This window comes from Belonocnema kinseyi, chromosome 8, assembly GCF_010883055.1.
Source record: "Belonocnema kinseyi isolate 2016_QV_RU_SX_M_011 chromosome 8, B_treatae_v1, whole genome shotgun sequence".
Classification (NCBI taxonomy): Eukaryota; Metazoa; Arthropoda; class Insecta; order Hymenoptera; family Cynipidae; genus Belonocnema; species Belonocnema kinseyi.
In genome coordinates this window covers 89947741-89961537 of record NC_046664.1, presented here as the reverse complement: position 1 = coordinate 89961537, position 13797 = coordinate 89947741, and the positions used below count along the sequence as shown (strand labels likewise).

At 35.3% G+C, this 13797-nt stretch overlaps 1 protein-coding gene across 1 annotated transcript in view; it reads left to right on the top strand.

The window, feature by feature from the left end:
• The window catches only part of LOC117178323 (acyl-CoA Delta(11) desaturase), a 30544-nt gene that overhangs the window by 4694 nt on the left and 12053 nt on the right, over positions 1 to 13797 (top strand). The window contains exons 2-4 of the mRNA XM_033369728.1: positions 2863 to 3032; positions 3233 to 3363; positions 3474 to 3679. Of these exons, the coding sequence (XP_033225619.1) occupies positions 2894 to 3032; positions 3233 to 3363; positions 3474 to 3679 (476 nt within the window). The 5' untranslated portion in view covers positions 2863 to 2893. The remainder of the gene's footprint in view (positions 1 to 2862; positions 3033 to 3232; positions 3364 to 3473; positions 3680 to 13797) is intronic.

The following is a 13797-nucleotide window of genomic DNA, read 5'->3' as shown; positions in this document are numbered from 1 at the left end:
CCCCCCCCCCGTACTTTGTCCACGTGGACGTATTTTATGAAAATATAGATATTATTAGTCTTTAAAATGTCCGGGAGGTCGCGAGAATTCCATGGACGTCATTTGAGTACTCACTAAAATTTCAAATTCTTTTGTTTCCATATGTCAACAGTTCGAAACTCGTTGACTAGCTAACAGCTGTTGGTGCATTTTGCAACAATTTTCGTCAAACTGGTCGGAAATTCGAATGAAAAAACGACATTTTAGTAAATTTTCAAACCTACGGGGAATGATTGTTTGGATGTTAAAAACTAACAATAGGTTTGACTGGCAGCTCCTTACTGGGTGCCAAAGTTAACTAATAGACTGTGAAATATGCCAAAAATTCGAGTAAAAAAACGTAATTTAAGTACACTTGAAACCCATTGCTGCGAGCTGTGAATTTGCATAAAAAGTGAGATTTTCGTAGTTTCTTTTTTTGTATACATATTATTTTTAAGAAGTATCCTATAGATTAAAATTTTAGTTAATGAAAAGCACAAAACTCTCATCCGGTTGCTGATTAAAATGTCAGTCAACTTTGGCACTACTCAGGAGCTGCCAGTCAAATTCTTTGTTAGTTGTTTGCACCAAAACAATCATCCTCAATGGGTTTGAAGAGTACTAAAATGACGTTTCTTCACTCGAATTTTTGACATGTTTGGCAGTTTCTTAGTTAACTTTGGCACCCCTCAGGAGCTGCCAGTCAAACTTATTGTTAGTTTTTAGCACCAAAACAATCATCCTCAGTGGGTTTGAAGAGTACTAAAATGACGTTTTTTCACTCGAATTTTTTACATGTTTGACAGTCTGCCAGTGAACTTTGGCACCACTCAGGAGCTGCCAGTCAAACTTATTGTTAGTTTTCAGCATCTAAACAATCATTCCCCGTGGGTTTCAAGAGTACTAAAATGACGATTTTTCACTCGAATTTATGACGAGTTTAACGGTAAATTGTTGCAAAATACACCAACAGCTGTTAGCCGGTCAAAGAATTTTGAACTGTTGACTATGAAAACAAAAAAATCTGAAATTTTAGTGATTACTAAAATGATGTCCATAGAATTGTCGTGAGCTCCCGGACTATAAAAAGTTCAAAAGGACCGATGAATTGGCTGAAAAAATTCGAATTAACTTAGGAACGTGAGCTTAAACATGATTTGAATTTGAAAGAGAAAGTCGTGAAAAAAATAAAAATAAAAATTGTATTGTGTGTGAGCACAATATAAAAATTGGAGTATACCTAGAGTATACCTTGTCTCGTTTCAGTATATTTTTTCACAGATTTAGGGAAATGTGTGTTCACGTGGATTCTAGCTCGACCCCCACCTCCCGGTCCCCCTTGTGGACCCATTGGGCCTCTGATCTTTAGAAGCCCAATGAAAAATGGACTATACCACGAAATTACTCTTTCTTCAAGGGCAAACAAGTTAGTGATAGAACCAACAGAGTGGGTATCTTGTTTAGCTGATACCCCGCTTTCTCATATTACGAGGATATCTCATATTCGAGTACTCTCCTCTACGTTCTGTCGCATACGTTCACGCGGAAGGGTAGTTTTGGGAATATTATAATGAGAGGCAAATTTGCAAGTTTCATATTATTAATATTGAGTCATAAATCATTTTTATATTGTTCAAGGTGGTTTTTTAACTTTTAAAACGTTTTTGATCACGAGGGGTGAGTATTTATGACTTAGGAGTAATTTTTGGGAAACGTATTATATATTATCAAAGAGCAAAAAAGAGCAAAAAAATATCAACTAACAGTTCCTTCTAAGTTGGACTATTTTTAATTCTTTTTTCATACATATATATGTTCCGCTGTATACGTTCACGTGGAAGGATAGTTCTTCGGGAAAATTATGAAGAAGGGAAAATTTTGAAGTGCCATGTAAACAATTTGGAGTTTTAAATCATTTTTGTATTCTTCAAGGTGGTTTTCCAACTTTTAAAACGTTTTCGATGACGAGGGGAGGGTATGTATGACTTACGGGTAGTTTTTGGGTAACGTGTTATATATTATCGGAGAGCAGAAAAGAGAAAAAAATATCAACTAACAGTTTCTTCTAAGTTTGATTATTTTTAATGCTTTTTTCATACATGTAAATGTTCGGCTGCATACGTTCACGTGGAAGGGTAGTTTTGAGGAAACTATGAAGAGAGCGAAGTTTTCAAGTGTTATGTGATTAATTTGAAGCCCTAAAACATGTTTACATTGTTGAAGGTAGTTTTCCCATTTTGAAAAAGGTTTTTGATCACAGGGGGTATTTGTGTAAGACTTAGGGGTAGTTTTTTGGGAAACGTAATATATGTCATCATAGAGCAAAAAAAAAAATTCTATTTATCGTTTATCGCATTATAATCATTTTTATTGAATTTTAGTATGTGGCGGCGCTGAGTGGACGTCCTGCTATCGCCGCCACCCTTTTCTCCGAAGTTTAAAGAGCAAAAATATTCTTTTAGCATAAAATTATCAAAAAAAGAAGCAAAAAATTATGGCGTATTCCATTTTATAATTTGCCTTGGTGGTGGCGCTGAGTGGAAGGACCTCACTGGCACTCAATAGAACCGCCGTAAATAAAAATTGAAGGCTAGGATAGCAAAACTGAACGAGCATTGGAGTAGTAGGCACGAGTGGGGATGACGCACAGAAAACGCGACGAAAGAGAGAAGGGAATCCCCACTCCTGGCTACTGTACCAGCGCTCGTTTAGTTCTTTCCGAGCATTCAATTATTAAATACTATTATATTATTAAAATTAATTTCTTATTATTATGAAAATAAAATTATCATATTATTAAATATATGCTCATCATAAATTAATTATATTTTTAATCGACAGGTGATATCTAAGTATTATTTTTGTAAACAAAATGCCGGAAGAAACCGTTCAGGAAAAGAAGCGTGAATTCAAATGGGTGACTGTGCTCTGGTACATTCATCTTCATGTGCTTGGCATGTATGGTCTCTTCCTTCTTCTCACAGAAGCTAAGTGGCTAACAGTGATATTTGGTAAACATTAAGCTTAATAAAGAATTCTTTAGATTGATTAAAATGATGGGTTTTACATTTTTTTTATAACAAAAAAAAACGCTTTTCCGAAAAAGTATCAATATTTTAAATAATCTCAAGATTTAAATAATTGTTTTAAGGATACATTTTATTTCGAAAGAACAATTTTTAATTACGAGACAAAAAATATGATTTTTCAGCTCTCTTTATAATGGGCCTCAGTTGTCTGGGTATAACTGCCGGTGCTCACAGACTTTGGGCCCATGAAGCATATGTTGCTTCAGGACCTTTAAAACTTTTCTTAATGTTGGCTCACACACTCGCTGGTGTGGTAGGTACCAATATTTAAACATTTATTAAAGTCTTCCTCTGAATAATTTATTCATTTTCAATTCCATTTACTTTCAAATTCACCGATTAACAAAAATGCATTTTTACTAGGGTACCATTTATGACTGGGTGATGTTACATAGGATTCATCATAATTTCTATGGGACAGAAAAAGATCCTTACAATCACAATAAAGGATTTCTCTATAGTCATATATTCACTAATTTAATGAACGATATTCCTGATCGAGAAAAAATCCAGAAGGATATTGATATGCGAGTAATTGAGGTCGACGGATACGTTTGGATTCAGAAAAGGTAATACAGATTTTTATTTAGTAGGTAATTATTGATACAAAAGCATAAAATTGTGCACATTCTTATTGAATTAAATGTATGAAATTTTTTATTTAATTTTTTTCCGTAATTACAATGAAGAGTGTTGAAAAAATGTCAAGAAACAAATACTCTACAAAAAGTAATGGAGAGAAATAATGAATTATTCACCTGCGTAAAATTTTTTTTCCTTCATGACGTGAGTTGTAAAATCAGATTGTTTTAAATTCTATTGTATATTTTAGAATCCTTAATGGGTTTCAGGAATAATATTTGTGCCGAAATTAATCAGCTTTTTATGGAAAATTACACGCTCTTCCAGAAATGTCTTTGGGTTTGGTTTAATTAGTCTATCTAAATAAATCCGAGTAAGTATATATCTCGAAACCTGGCTGGCTTTTTATACCTAAAATTGTTTTTTATAACTTTTGTGAAATTTTTACAAATAAAAAGTCTAAAAATGATCCATTTGAATAAAAAAAAACATAAAAAACATTATGCAAATATTGAAACATTTGCACTGTTTAATGCTCGTGGTGGAAATGAGCATTTTTATACGAAAATCGTCTACATTTCTAATTTTCACAACGACGTATAGTACTGGATCGCTGACTACGGCTGTTGGAAGTGGACTAGGGAATAGAAAGAGAGAACCGATCGAGAAAGTCGTCCTGTTCTTTTCTAAGGATGGCGATTGGTGATTGATCAGTTGATCCTTTTTTAGTGAATGCATATCCGGTAATAAGTGTTGAATTCAGAAGAAGTAAAAATTTCTATTACTATGAATGCGCCATTTTTCCTCCATCTAATAATCCTCTACGGGAAAAGATTAATTGCAAATCCTATTTTTCTCAATCGACTTAGTGAAATTTAACGGAAGCATTTATTTAAACTATTTTTTATTAATAAATCGTTTAATAACTGATAAATTAGGAAAATATGCAATTTGATATTTATTTGCATATTAATAAATTACTTAAACGTGTTAAAAAAAGTCTTAATGTATTAATATAAAATATGTGAATAAAAATAATTAAAACTCTAGAGAGGCCGGCTTGAATTCAATCGAATAAAAATTACAAAAGTTATATTCTACATGAAGGAATTAAAACAGTTTATTATACATATTTCGTAAACTGATTATAGGGACTTAAATAATCTCTAAATATGAACACTTTTGCGGAATACAAGACATCTCTGTGAGGTGTGCCTGTCGGTACAACTAGAAGGGATTATATATATATTGAAAACACGTTCTCTTTTGGGGAATAGGAAACTATACGGCGGTCAATATGGAAATAGAAATTAATAAGTTTCAGAGATATCCTATTTTTATAATGACATTTTATCCAGATGGAAAAATCACGCATTCAAAAAAATAGAATAATCTTCACTTTTACGCTGAAATCTGAAAATATTATTGTTCTCTATTCAAAGCTTATTATCGGATATGGAAAATGAGTAGAACCAATCACCATCCTTAGAAAAGGACAGGTCGACTTTCTCGATTGGTCCTCTCTTTCTATTCCCTAGTCCACTTCCAGCAGCGGTAGCCAGCGGTCTCGGACGTTGCCGTCCCAAATTCAGAAGTTGTATCTACACAGTTTGTCGAAAACGAGTTATGATAATGGACGTGTTGCTTATGAACTGCAAAATTTTCCTGTATAACTAATAATTAGCTTATATGTTGCGAAAATGTCTTTTTTATGGAAAATATTTACATGTCTTTCAATGTCAAGCGTTCGCGATAATTTCTAATGTCGTATCTATTTGCGCATGCGCTTCGAGTAGATGGTTTACGTTTATAGGTTCAAAAATATATTTTTATCAAAACAATGTGCAAAATAGTAGAATGCTATCTTACTTTAGGAGATGTATGTCACATTAATCATTTCCAAGTAACATATTCCCTGTAAATCTTTTACCATCACTGTTTTCAAAATTCGTATATAAAAAAACGTATTTAAAATTAATAATAAAATAGTTTCCTGCTTTTTATGAAAAATGTGTCTTTCAAATCAAACAGTAGAGAATTTACAAATTTGGTATAAGCGTACATATAAATAAGTACATTTATGGCAAAAATCTTAATCCCCTTGAATTAAAAAAAAATAATAAATAAAAATTAGTTGTACAATTTCAGTGCAATTTCATAAATGAAAAGCAAAAAATGTCAACTTTTTGTTGCTCTAATAAAAAAATTCTGTTTAATTAGTCTAAAACATCCATATTTTACTGGACATTATGTTTATTCTTTTCGGCAAAACTTGAAACGCGTTTACACGCCCTTGATAAAATTATAAAAACTGTAGATATGTCTTTTGAATTTGGGACGGCAGTACTATATGTCGATGAATTTTCAACAATTTTAGGTTATGTTAGCGTTTTGCTCCAAAAAAGGGCTCATTCGATAAAAAATTATTAGATATCAAAGATTAAGAATTTTTCAAACATTTACATTGAAAATGGAAAGGGGGTATATAACTGCAGTGGATCGTCACAGGTATATTTAGATATTTCGCAGGGGGTGTATTTTGAAAAGCTTTACAACTTTTTAAAATTATTTTTAAAAAATTTGAATCTTTCGCGAGATAAATATGAAAAACTATTATAACCTATTATTTGGAATTGTATCCAGCATCCCCACTATGGCATTAATCTGTCTTATTACCATGCTTCAGAATTCATTAGTCCTCTTAGTACATGTACCACATATAAAATTCTTGGAATGCACCATATTTTGGTTTGGTCCCTATTCAATATCTCGCATTCTCCTCAGTAAGCACGAATCCTCTTACTGATGCATCCGTTCATGTTTCCTAGCAGAATTATTCTTTCCCCATGTTCGCAAATATTTATTGTGTCATTTAAAGTATTCCAGACGGCGACTCTTACTTCTCTGGGATCACTATCCACTGGCGAGTAGAATGCTATGATAAATAATCTTCTGATTCCTACTTACATTTTATCCCATAGCAGTGTGGGAGATATGAAATCATGATCTCCGAGATGCTGTTTCGCTCTTTTATTTAAAATCAGTCCTACTCCTTGCCTACCATGTGATTCACTATTTATTCCTGACTATATTTCAAATCCGCCTTTCAACACACCGTTTTATATGTCTCTCCTTTCGCATCCCTTCTTCTTTTTTTCAGGCACACGTAAAATACCTAGTTTCCTCACGTCCATATTTTCTCGCAATTCTTTTGCCTTGAGATAATTGACCCCTCTGGCATTTTAAACGCCCAGTCTCCATTCGTCTCCTGAAAGATGACCTTTAGATTCACCTTGTGCATGCCTTTTGTCAATTAAACTTCCAGTCCTTTTCGACGCTATTTTATAGTTGGTATTATTCATTCTTTAGATTATACGCCTAGCCACCGCCTTTATGCAATAAGTTTATTTTTTGAGTCGAAATCATGTCAAAGTTAAGTAGCAATTCTTCATATGGTGGAGATTGTAGGTACAATGTCCGCCCAACAAAACTTCAGTTAATAAGGAAGGATTGAGAAAGAAGGGGGCAGAACTGGAACCGAAAGAATCGCTTTAGACAAATGCATTTCGAAATTATTTTATAGATCGCAACTCTTGTAATAGTGTAGTGGTTAAGACAATTTACTTGCGTGATTAGGTTTATGCGTTCGAATCCTCCCAATTGCGTACGAAATTTTAATTGTATAATAAGCTTTGTAATTTACAGATTTCGACTAATTATAAACATGTCCGAAAATATATATAGGAATTAACCGTGCGCTTATTTATTAATTATATTTAGCATTACTTTTTCACAATATATAGTGCTATCTAAACTATAGTCTATAACGTTAACATAAACTAGATCTCTTTATATTATTCGTTAAAACAACATGATAATTCGTAATTGCAGCATGGAGGAACTGTGCAGAATAGCGATTGGATTGGTAAAATCGATTTTTCCACAGGTCAGCACCACTTGAGAATTGGTACTGGTAACCGTCAATGATAGTCATATTTAGTTCCTTATAATTGTAGCGTTTACTGAGCTGTCCTATTATTAATATACGTACTTGGAAGATCAGTAGATTTAACTTGGTTTTCAGTAAAAATAAGGTTCTTTTTTCTGCGTGTACGTTAAATTGCCCATTAGAATGTCACGGAGTAATTGCAAAAGTTGTTTTTGCAGCGTTAAAAATTTTTAAAAATTGCATAACTCCTTACAGTTTTTAAATTTATTTTTTGCATGATATGGAAGAGATACTATGTGGATAATAGAAGGGTACGCTGTAGCATATCCTTTCCGTTCATTCGGTCCGCCAGTGGTGCTTTTTAACCGTCAGAACAAATGCAAATGTGTTGGTCTTCATAATCCCGTTCACCATTTTTCTCCAAACAAGCTGCAACAGCTATTATTTCTGTTTGGAAAACTGCAGGGAATGTGCCCAGTGCTGTTGTTACCTCACCCTGAATTTCTTTCCATAGATTCCAGCCCCCGTTCCCAAGGAGTCTTTAGACCCACCTGTGTACCAAACGAGACCTCCTGGTGTAAATAATGCTTCCCTTCTTCCTTCATCATGTCATTCTTCACTTTTAAGGAAGATGACCTTGAAGGATTTCATGAAGTATACTTCCCTCAGCATAACCACAGTTATCAAAGGGAGAATATTATCCTTGCATAACATGTGCTCACTGATATTGTGTAATTCTGTCACCTCAACATCACTAAGGTTGCCCTGTTACTAGAAGTATATAGACTTTCGCTGTCAAAAACTTCCTTACGAAAAGGTGCATCGACGGAATGTCCAGAATGACCTCAAGATCTGCTGTTCTTGTTGTTTTTATAGCAAAAGTGATTGCCAAGCAGTACATCCTTTGGAATTCATTAATGCATATGCTGTATTGCATCTGATTATCGTTCTGTGTAACCAGTAAGTAATCCCGAGTCTAAAGCCACAGGCTTTCCCTATTGTGCATCTACAGGCCCAAAAGTCATCTTCGCTTTCTTTACCATTGCGTCAACATGGACTTTCCAGGTTAATTTTGAGTCAAATTTTACTCCTAAATACTTTGCTGGTTTTGAAAATGCTACTTTCCTATTGTAGAATTTGAGATTTTTAAGACCAGGAAACTTGCTTATTCTAGTAAAATGCAAAATTCTATCTTACCCGGGTTATCTGACAAAACAACGTTCCCTGTACCATTGCTCTACTATGCTCACCGCTGACTGCAGGAGTTCCACTAATGTGCCGCATGCTTTCCTGTTCCCAGGATCGTCAGGTCATCTACATAGCCTTGGGTGTGAAAACCCAATTTGTTCTAAACACGAATCAGGTCATCAATGACAAGCACTTACTAGGTCGATAAAAAGAATCCTCCCTGTGGGAATCCTCTTAAAATTTTGACTAACTCCGTGTGTTTGAGCAAAAACATATATGGATTAAATTGAGTATTTCCAAATGGTCACTCTATGACCAGAAACGCTGCAATTCCTACTTCATCTCTTTATATTGTATTATTAATGCGAAAGGTAAATGCATAGAGAGCGTCTATGGTAGACCTGCCTTTTTGAGAGGCAAGTATTGATTCCTATAAAGTGTTTTTTCCGCTAGGATTTCCTCTTTCATGTAAAGGTCCACTAATTTTTCTAATGTATTTAGCATGAACGAGGTGAAGCTGATCGAATAAAAGGATTTTGTCTCATAGAAGGTATCTTTACCCGGCTTTCGACTGAGGATTTTTGAATAAGTGAATTTTTGAATGGCATGACTTATGGACGCCCTTTATTCGTGTAATCCAAACCGGGAACCGGGAAGGGGCGATCGTCTTTTCCTCCATGGCTACCTCCGTAATCTTCCCTTTCCACTGCGCAACGACACTACCCCCACTGGATTCGAAGTTTCTTCAGGCCCTCGATACCAGGCCCCCTATAAAGGGGGGGGGGGCAGTTTTATAACACCTACATTATGTTTAGGTTATTGAAGTTGTAGATTTCTAAGTTTGATATTCGTTTCATTTACTGAAAACTTCCAAGTTTATTATGAGTTTTATGAAAGTCATTATTAAAGTTCTATTAAAGTGTAATAAAATGAAATTGACACTAGGGCATTAAATAAATCAGGAGTGCAACATTTAAAAGTGTCAGAGTTCTCTTTATTAAATTAACTTGGAAATGATTTGAGAAATATAAAATTAGGAAGTAAAAGTGATACGGAACCTACGACGATCGGCAACGCACTGGTCTCTCGTATGCTATCTGATTAGATCCCCACTCTTACATCATTCAGCAAAGCCCGACGAGGGTCCCTGTCCACATAAATACAATATACTCGTAATTAGCGAAATTCCTTACAGTTCGGCCTTTCTGACAATTTCTCCGTCATCGGAGTTAAAGTCAAATTTTTGTGCAATAAATAGGTCAATAAACATTTTCGTGCAATTTAAACCCAGTGAATATAAGTCAGTAAAATTTCGCATTAAATGATGGTACAATGAATACAGGTCAATACAATTTTAAAATGCGATATAAATACAATTAAAAACCATTTTAATCCCCCTTTTTTCAAATCAAGCAATAATAAAATTTACATTCTAGACTTTGGATATTCACATTGCATATTTCGAGGTTCCCAAAGACCCTCGTATTTTCGCTGCGTAATCTGAAATCCGTCAATATCGAAGATCACGTATCTTTGATTTCGAAGGACCTTAATGACAGCATAAGGCCCTTTAAATCGCAGAATTAGCTATGGAGAGACGCCTTTCGTTGAATCAAAATTTTGTACCATCACATAATCACCGACTTTATATTCCGTAGCGTCTCTTCATTTCTTATTCGCGTAATTAACATAAGTATCTTGTGCTTTTTGTAAGTTCACCTCTGCCTTGGTACGTAAGGTATCTAACTCTCGATTTCAAATATTTACACTAGAATCAACAAATTCTTTTACACAATCGTTGACCTTTCCTCTTTGGTTGACCAAACAATAAATTGCTTGAAGTCTCGCACGTCGAACTATGTAATGTATTATTCAATGCGTATTCGACTTCTGTGATTACTTTTGGCCAAGTCATACCTGTCGCATGACCTGTCTGGGCTTGCTATAATCAGAAAAATACTTTTTTAAGCATGCGATCGCTTCAGCCGACGTCGTCGATTTTGTCGGCAACAATCTCGTAAATTTAGTAAACGCGTCAATGACAACTAATACATGGTTTTTTGCTTTTACTCTATTGTCGAAAATATCAATTTGATCAACGTGAATGCACTCAAAAGGCTTATCACCCATTGGAATCGCTCGAATTAATCCCTCGACTTTACCTGACGTCGGTGTGAAAGCGATGCATTTTCAGTAATTTTTTACGTGTTCTGAAATTTTTATGCGCATTTCCGGAAACCAATAACACGTGCGCAGCGTTTCGTGCACTTTCGAAATCCTTTGGTGTCCAAGTTCATGGTGATACTTAAATAAAACATTTTTCTCCATAGAAGAAGGTACAACGAACGAAAGTGTATCTCCGTTATCAATTTTGCGGTAAACAACCCCATTTCGTATTTCATATAACTTATCTTTTTTAATTCTGCCCCTTATTTCAATTATTTTGTCGTTTTTGCTTCGCGCGACCATCAAATTAGTTTCAAAAGTATGGTCTTCGATCACTCCCACTCAATGACATCGACTAAGCCCATCTACATGAGTCATAATCGTTCCTGAGCGATGCTCGGTTTTGTAATAAAACTTCTGATGTTCCAAAACCCACCTTGCAATTCTTGGATTAATGTCTTTCTTTTTCAGATCAAGTATCAACGAACTGCAATCAGTGACTATTTTAAACGGGATTCCATGAAAATACACGCGAAACCGTCTTAGAGCGTAGATAATCGCCAGAATTTCAAGCTCAAAGCTGTGATAACGACTCTCCATGTCCATAGTTCGTTTTGAAAAATAAAAAAACGGGGTGGAACCTCAGATCTTTTTTTCTGCATCAGTATCGCACAAAAACCATGCGAGCTTGCATCGTAATGTAGCTCTGTCTCGTGTCGTGGATCGTACAATGCTAAGATTAGGGATTCAGTCAGTTTTTCTTTCAGAATTTTCAAGGCTGACATTTGCCTCTCTCGAAATAAGAATTTCGCTCCCTTACGTAATAGGTCGTACAGTGGCTTGGCCAGGATCGAGAACCCTTCGATATACTTACGGAAGTGCTGTGCGCTACCTAGAAAGCTCTGCACTCCCTTTACGTCCCTAGGTACTGGGAAATTAATCACGGCAGCAATTCCTTTTTCTGAAGGACTGGTGCCTTCTTGACTAATTACATAACCCAGAAATTCTATTTTAGTAAACAAAAACTCGCACTTATCTAACCGAATCTCCATCTTATTTTCCACAAAGAGCTTACATATTTTTTTCAAAACCACATGGGTGGAACCCGTCCTTCAAGTCTAAACTACTGTAATATATTTTTTTCACTGAGTACATCGAGCAAATCTTCCATCAAGGACAAAGGATAATTATCCTCGATAATCAGCTTATTTAGCGCACGGTAACCTATGCACATTCTGGGTTCCCCATTTTTTTCTGTACTAGCACAATTGGGGACGCATATTTGAAATCGCTTACTTGAATCCGCTTTTGTGCAATCAGATCATCTAGAATGATTCACAATTTCCACTTATCTGAATACGAAAGTTGAGTTGGGTGAAACTGAAATGGTTTATCTTCTTTTAATTTTATAACAAATTGCCCGTCATCTTTCGGTTTACTTGTGATATCCGAATTGATTTTCAGACAATCAATATTTTCAGCCGCGAAGGCTTCTACTTCAATGTTAATGATTTCTCGAGTAGCTTCCTCAGCAGTTTCGAAGCTCTCGATCAATCCCAATACAAACTTTCTAAGAGCATTATGGCCCAATATAACTGACACTTTCATAGTATTAACATCTACAACATACAGCTGAACATCTCTCGCACCTTTTCCCATATTTGCGTTCACGTCTACAATTCCATGAATATTTAATTTCGAATTATTAATTCCCGCATAATCTAAACAATCTGATTTTAGTAAAAAGAGATATTTCGGATTTTACTCGTGTAAAAAACTACGAATTGTAGTTTTTACACAAGTGAAACCCGAAATATCTCTTTTTATCAAAATGAATCATCGTGAAAGCATAAAATCAATTAGTCTGAGTTTATTTTCTTCATTGCTGCAGGACTTACAAACCCTTTTTTAATAAAACTAATAGGGCTCCCGCTGTCGAGCCTGGTCGTGAATTCCATGCTGAAGATCAGCCTTCAAGATCAATTTCGTAATTGATTGTTGTTAAAAAGTCATCTTTTTCTTGGTGCTGGTCTACGTTGGCTATCTCGGAGTTGGATGCTGAGTGCTTTTTACGAGATTGGTGCTTATTGCGCTAAGGACAATCTCTAATAGTGTGCTCTATAGAGCCACATCTGAAGCATGATCTTTTTTTTTCTTACTTCCTGATCACATTCTGAAGACAAGTGTCCCCATTTGCTACAGTTGCAACATCGAATTTTACTACGGTTCTCTTTTGTGTTCGCCTTTGAAACATCTTTGCTCTCCTTGAAAATATTCTTATGATTCTTCTCATTTCTGCTGATGTGGAACCTAGGATTAAGTGTCACCTTCTTGAAAGCCGCAAGGAGTACTTCAGCGCTTTCGAACCTCTGGATGTGTGCTTGGTTTCGCAATGTGAAGTCTGGAATTCCTTCGATAAAATAGTCAATCCTCTCCTCATCAGAAGGTGGCACTCGATTGGCTAGAATCATTTTATCATGAAGGTATTCACTAAACGATTCTCCTTTCTTCCAGGTCCTTTAATCAAATTGTTTTCTCAGTAAGATCTTATTCGGTAGGTGGTGGAACATCTTTCTAATCTCATTCAGCAGCTGGTCTGTGGTCATCTCGATGTGTTCTGGTATCGAGCGAAACCAGGTTAGGACCTTACCCTTCAATTTAGAACCAATAAGCACCCTGATTACGTCATCTTCCAGCCCATATTATTATTACAACATTAAGCCATTTCCCTTTCGGGGTAGGCGTGACTCACTCGGCAGGGGAAAGGAGTAGTGTGTGGAAGGGATAGAGATTTTTCAGATT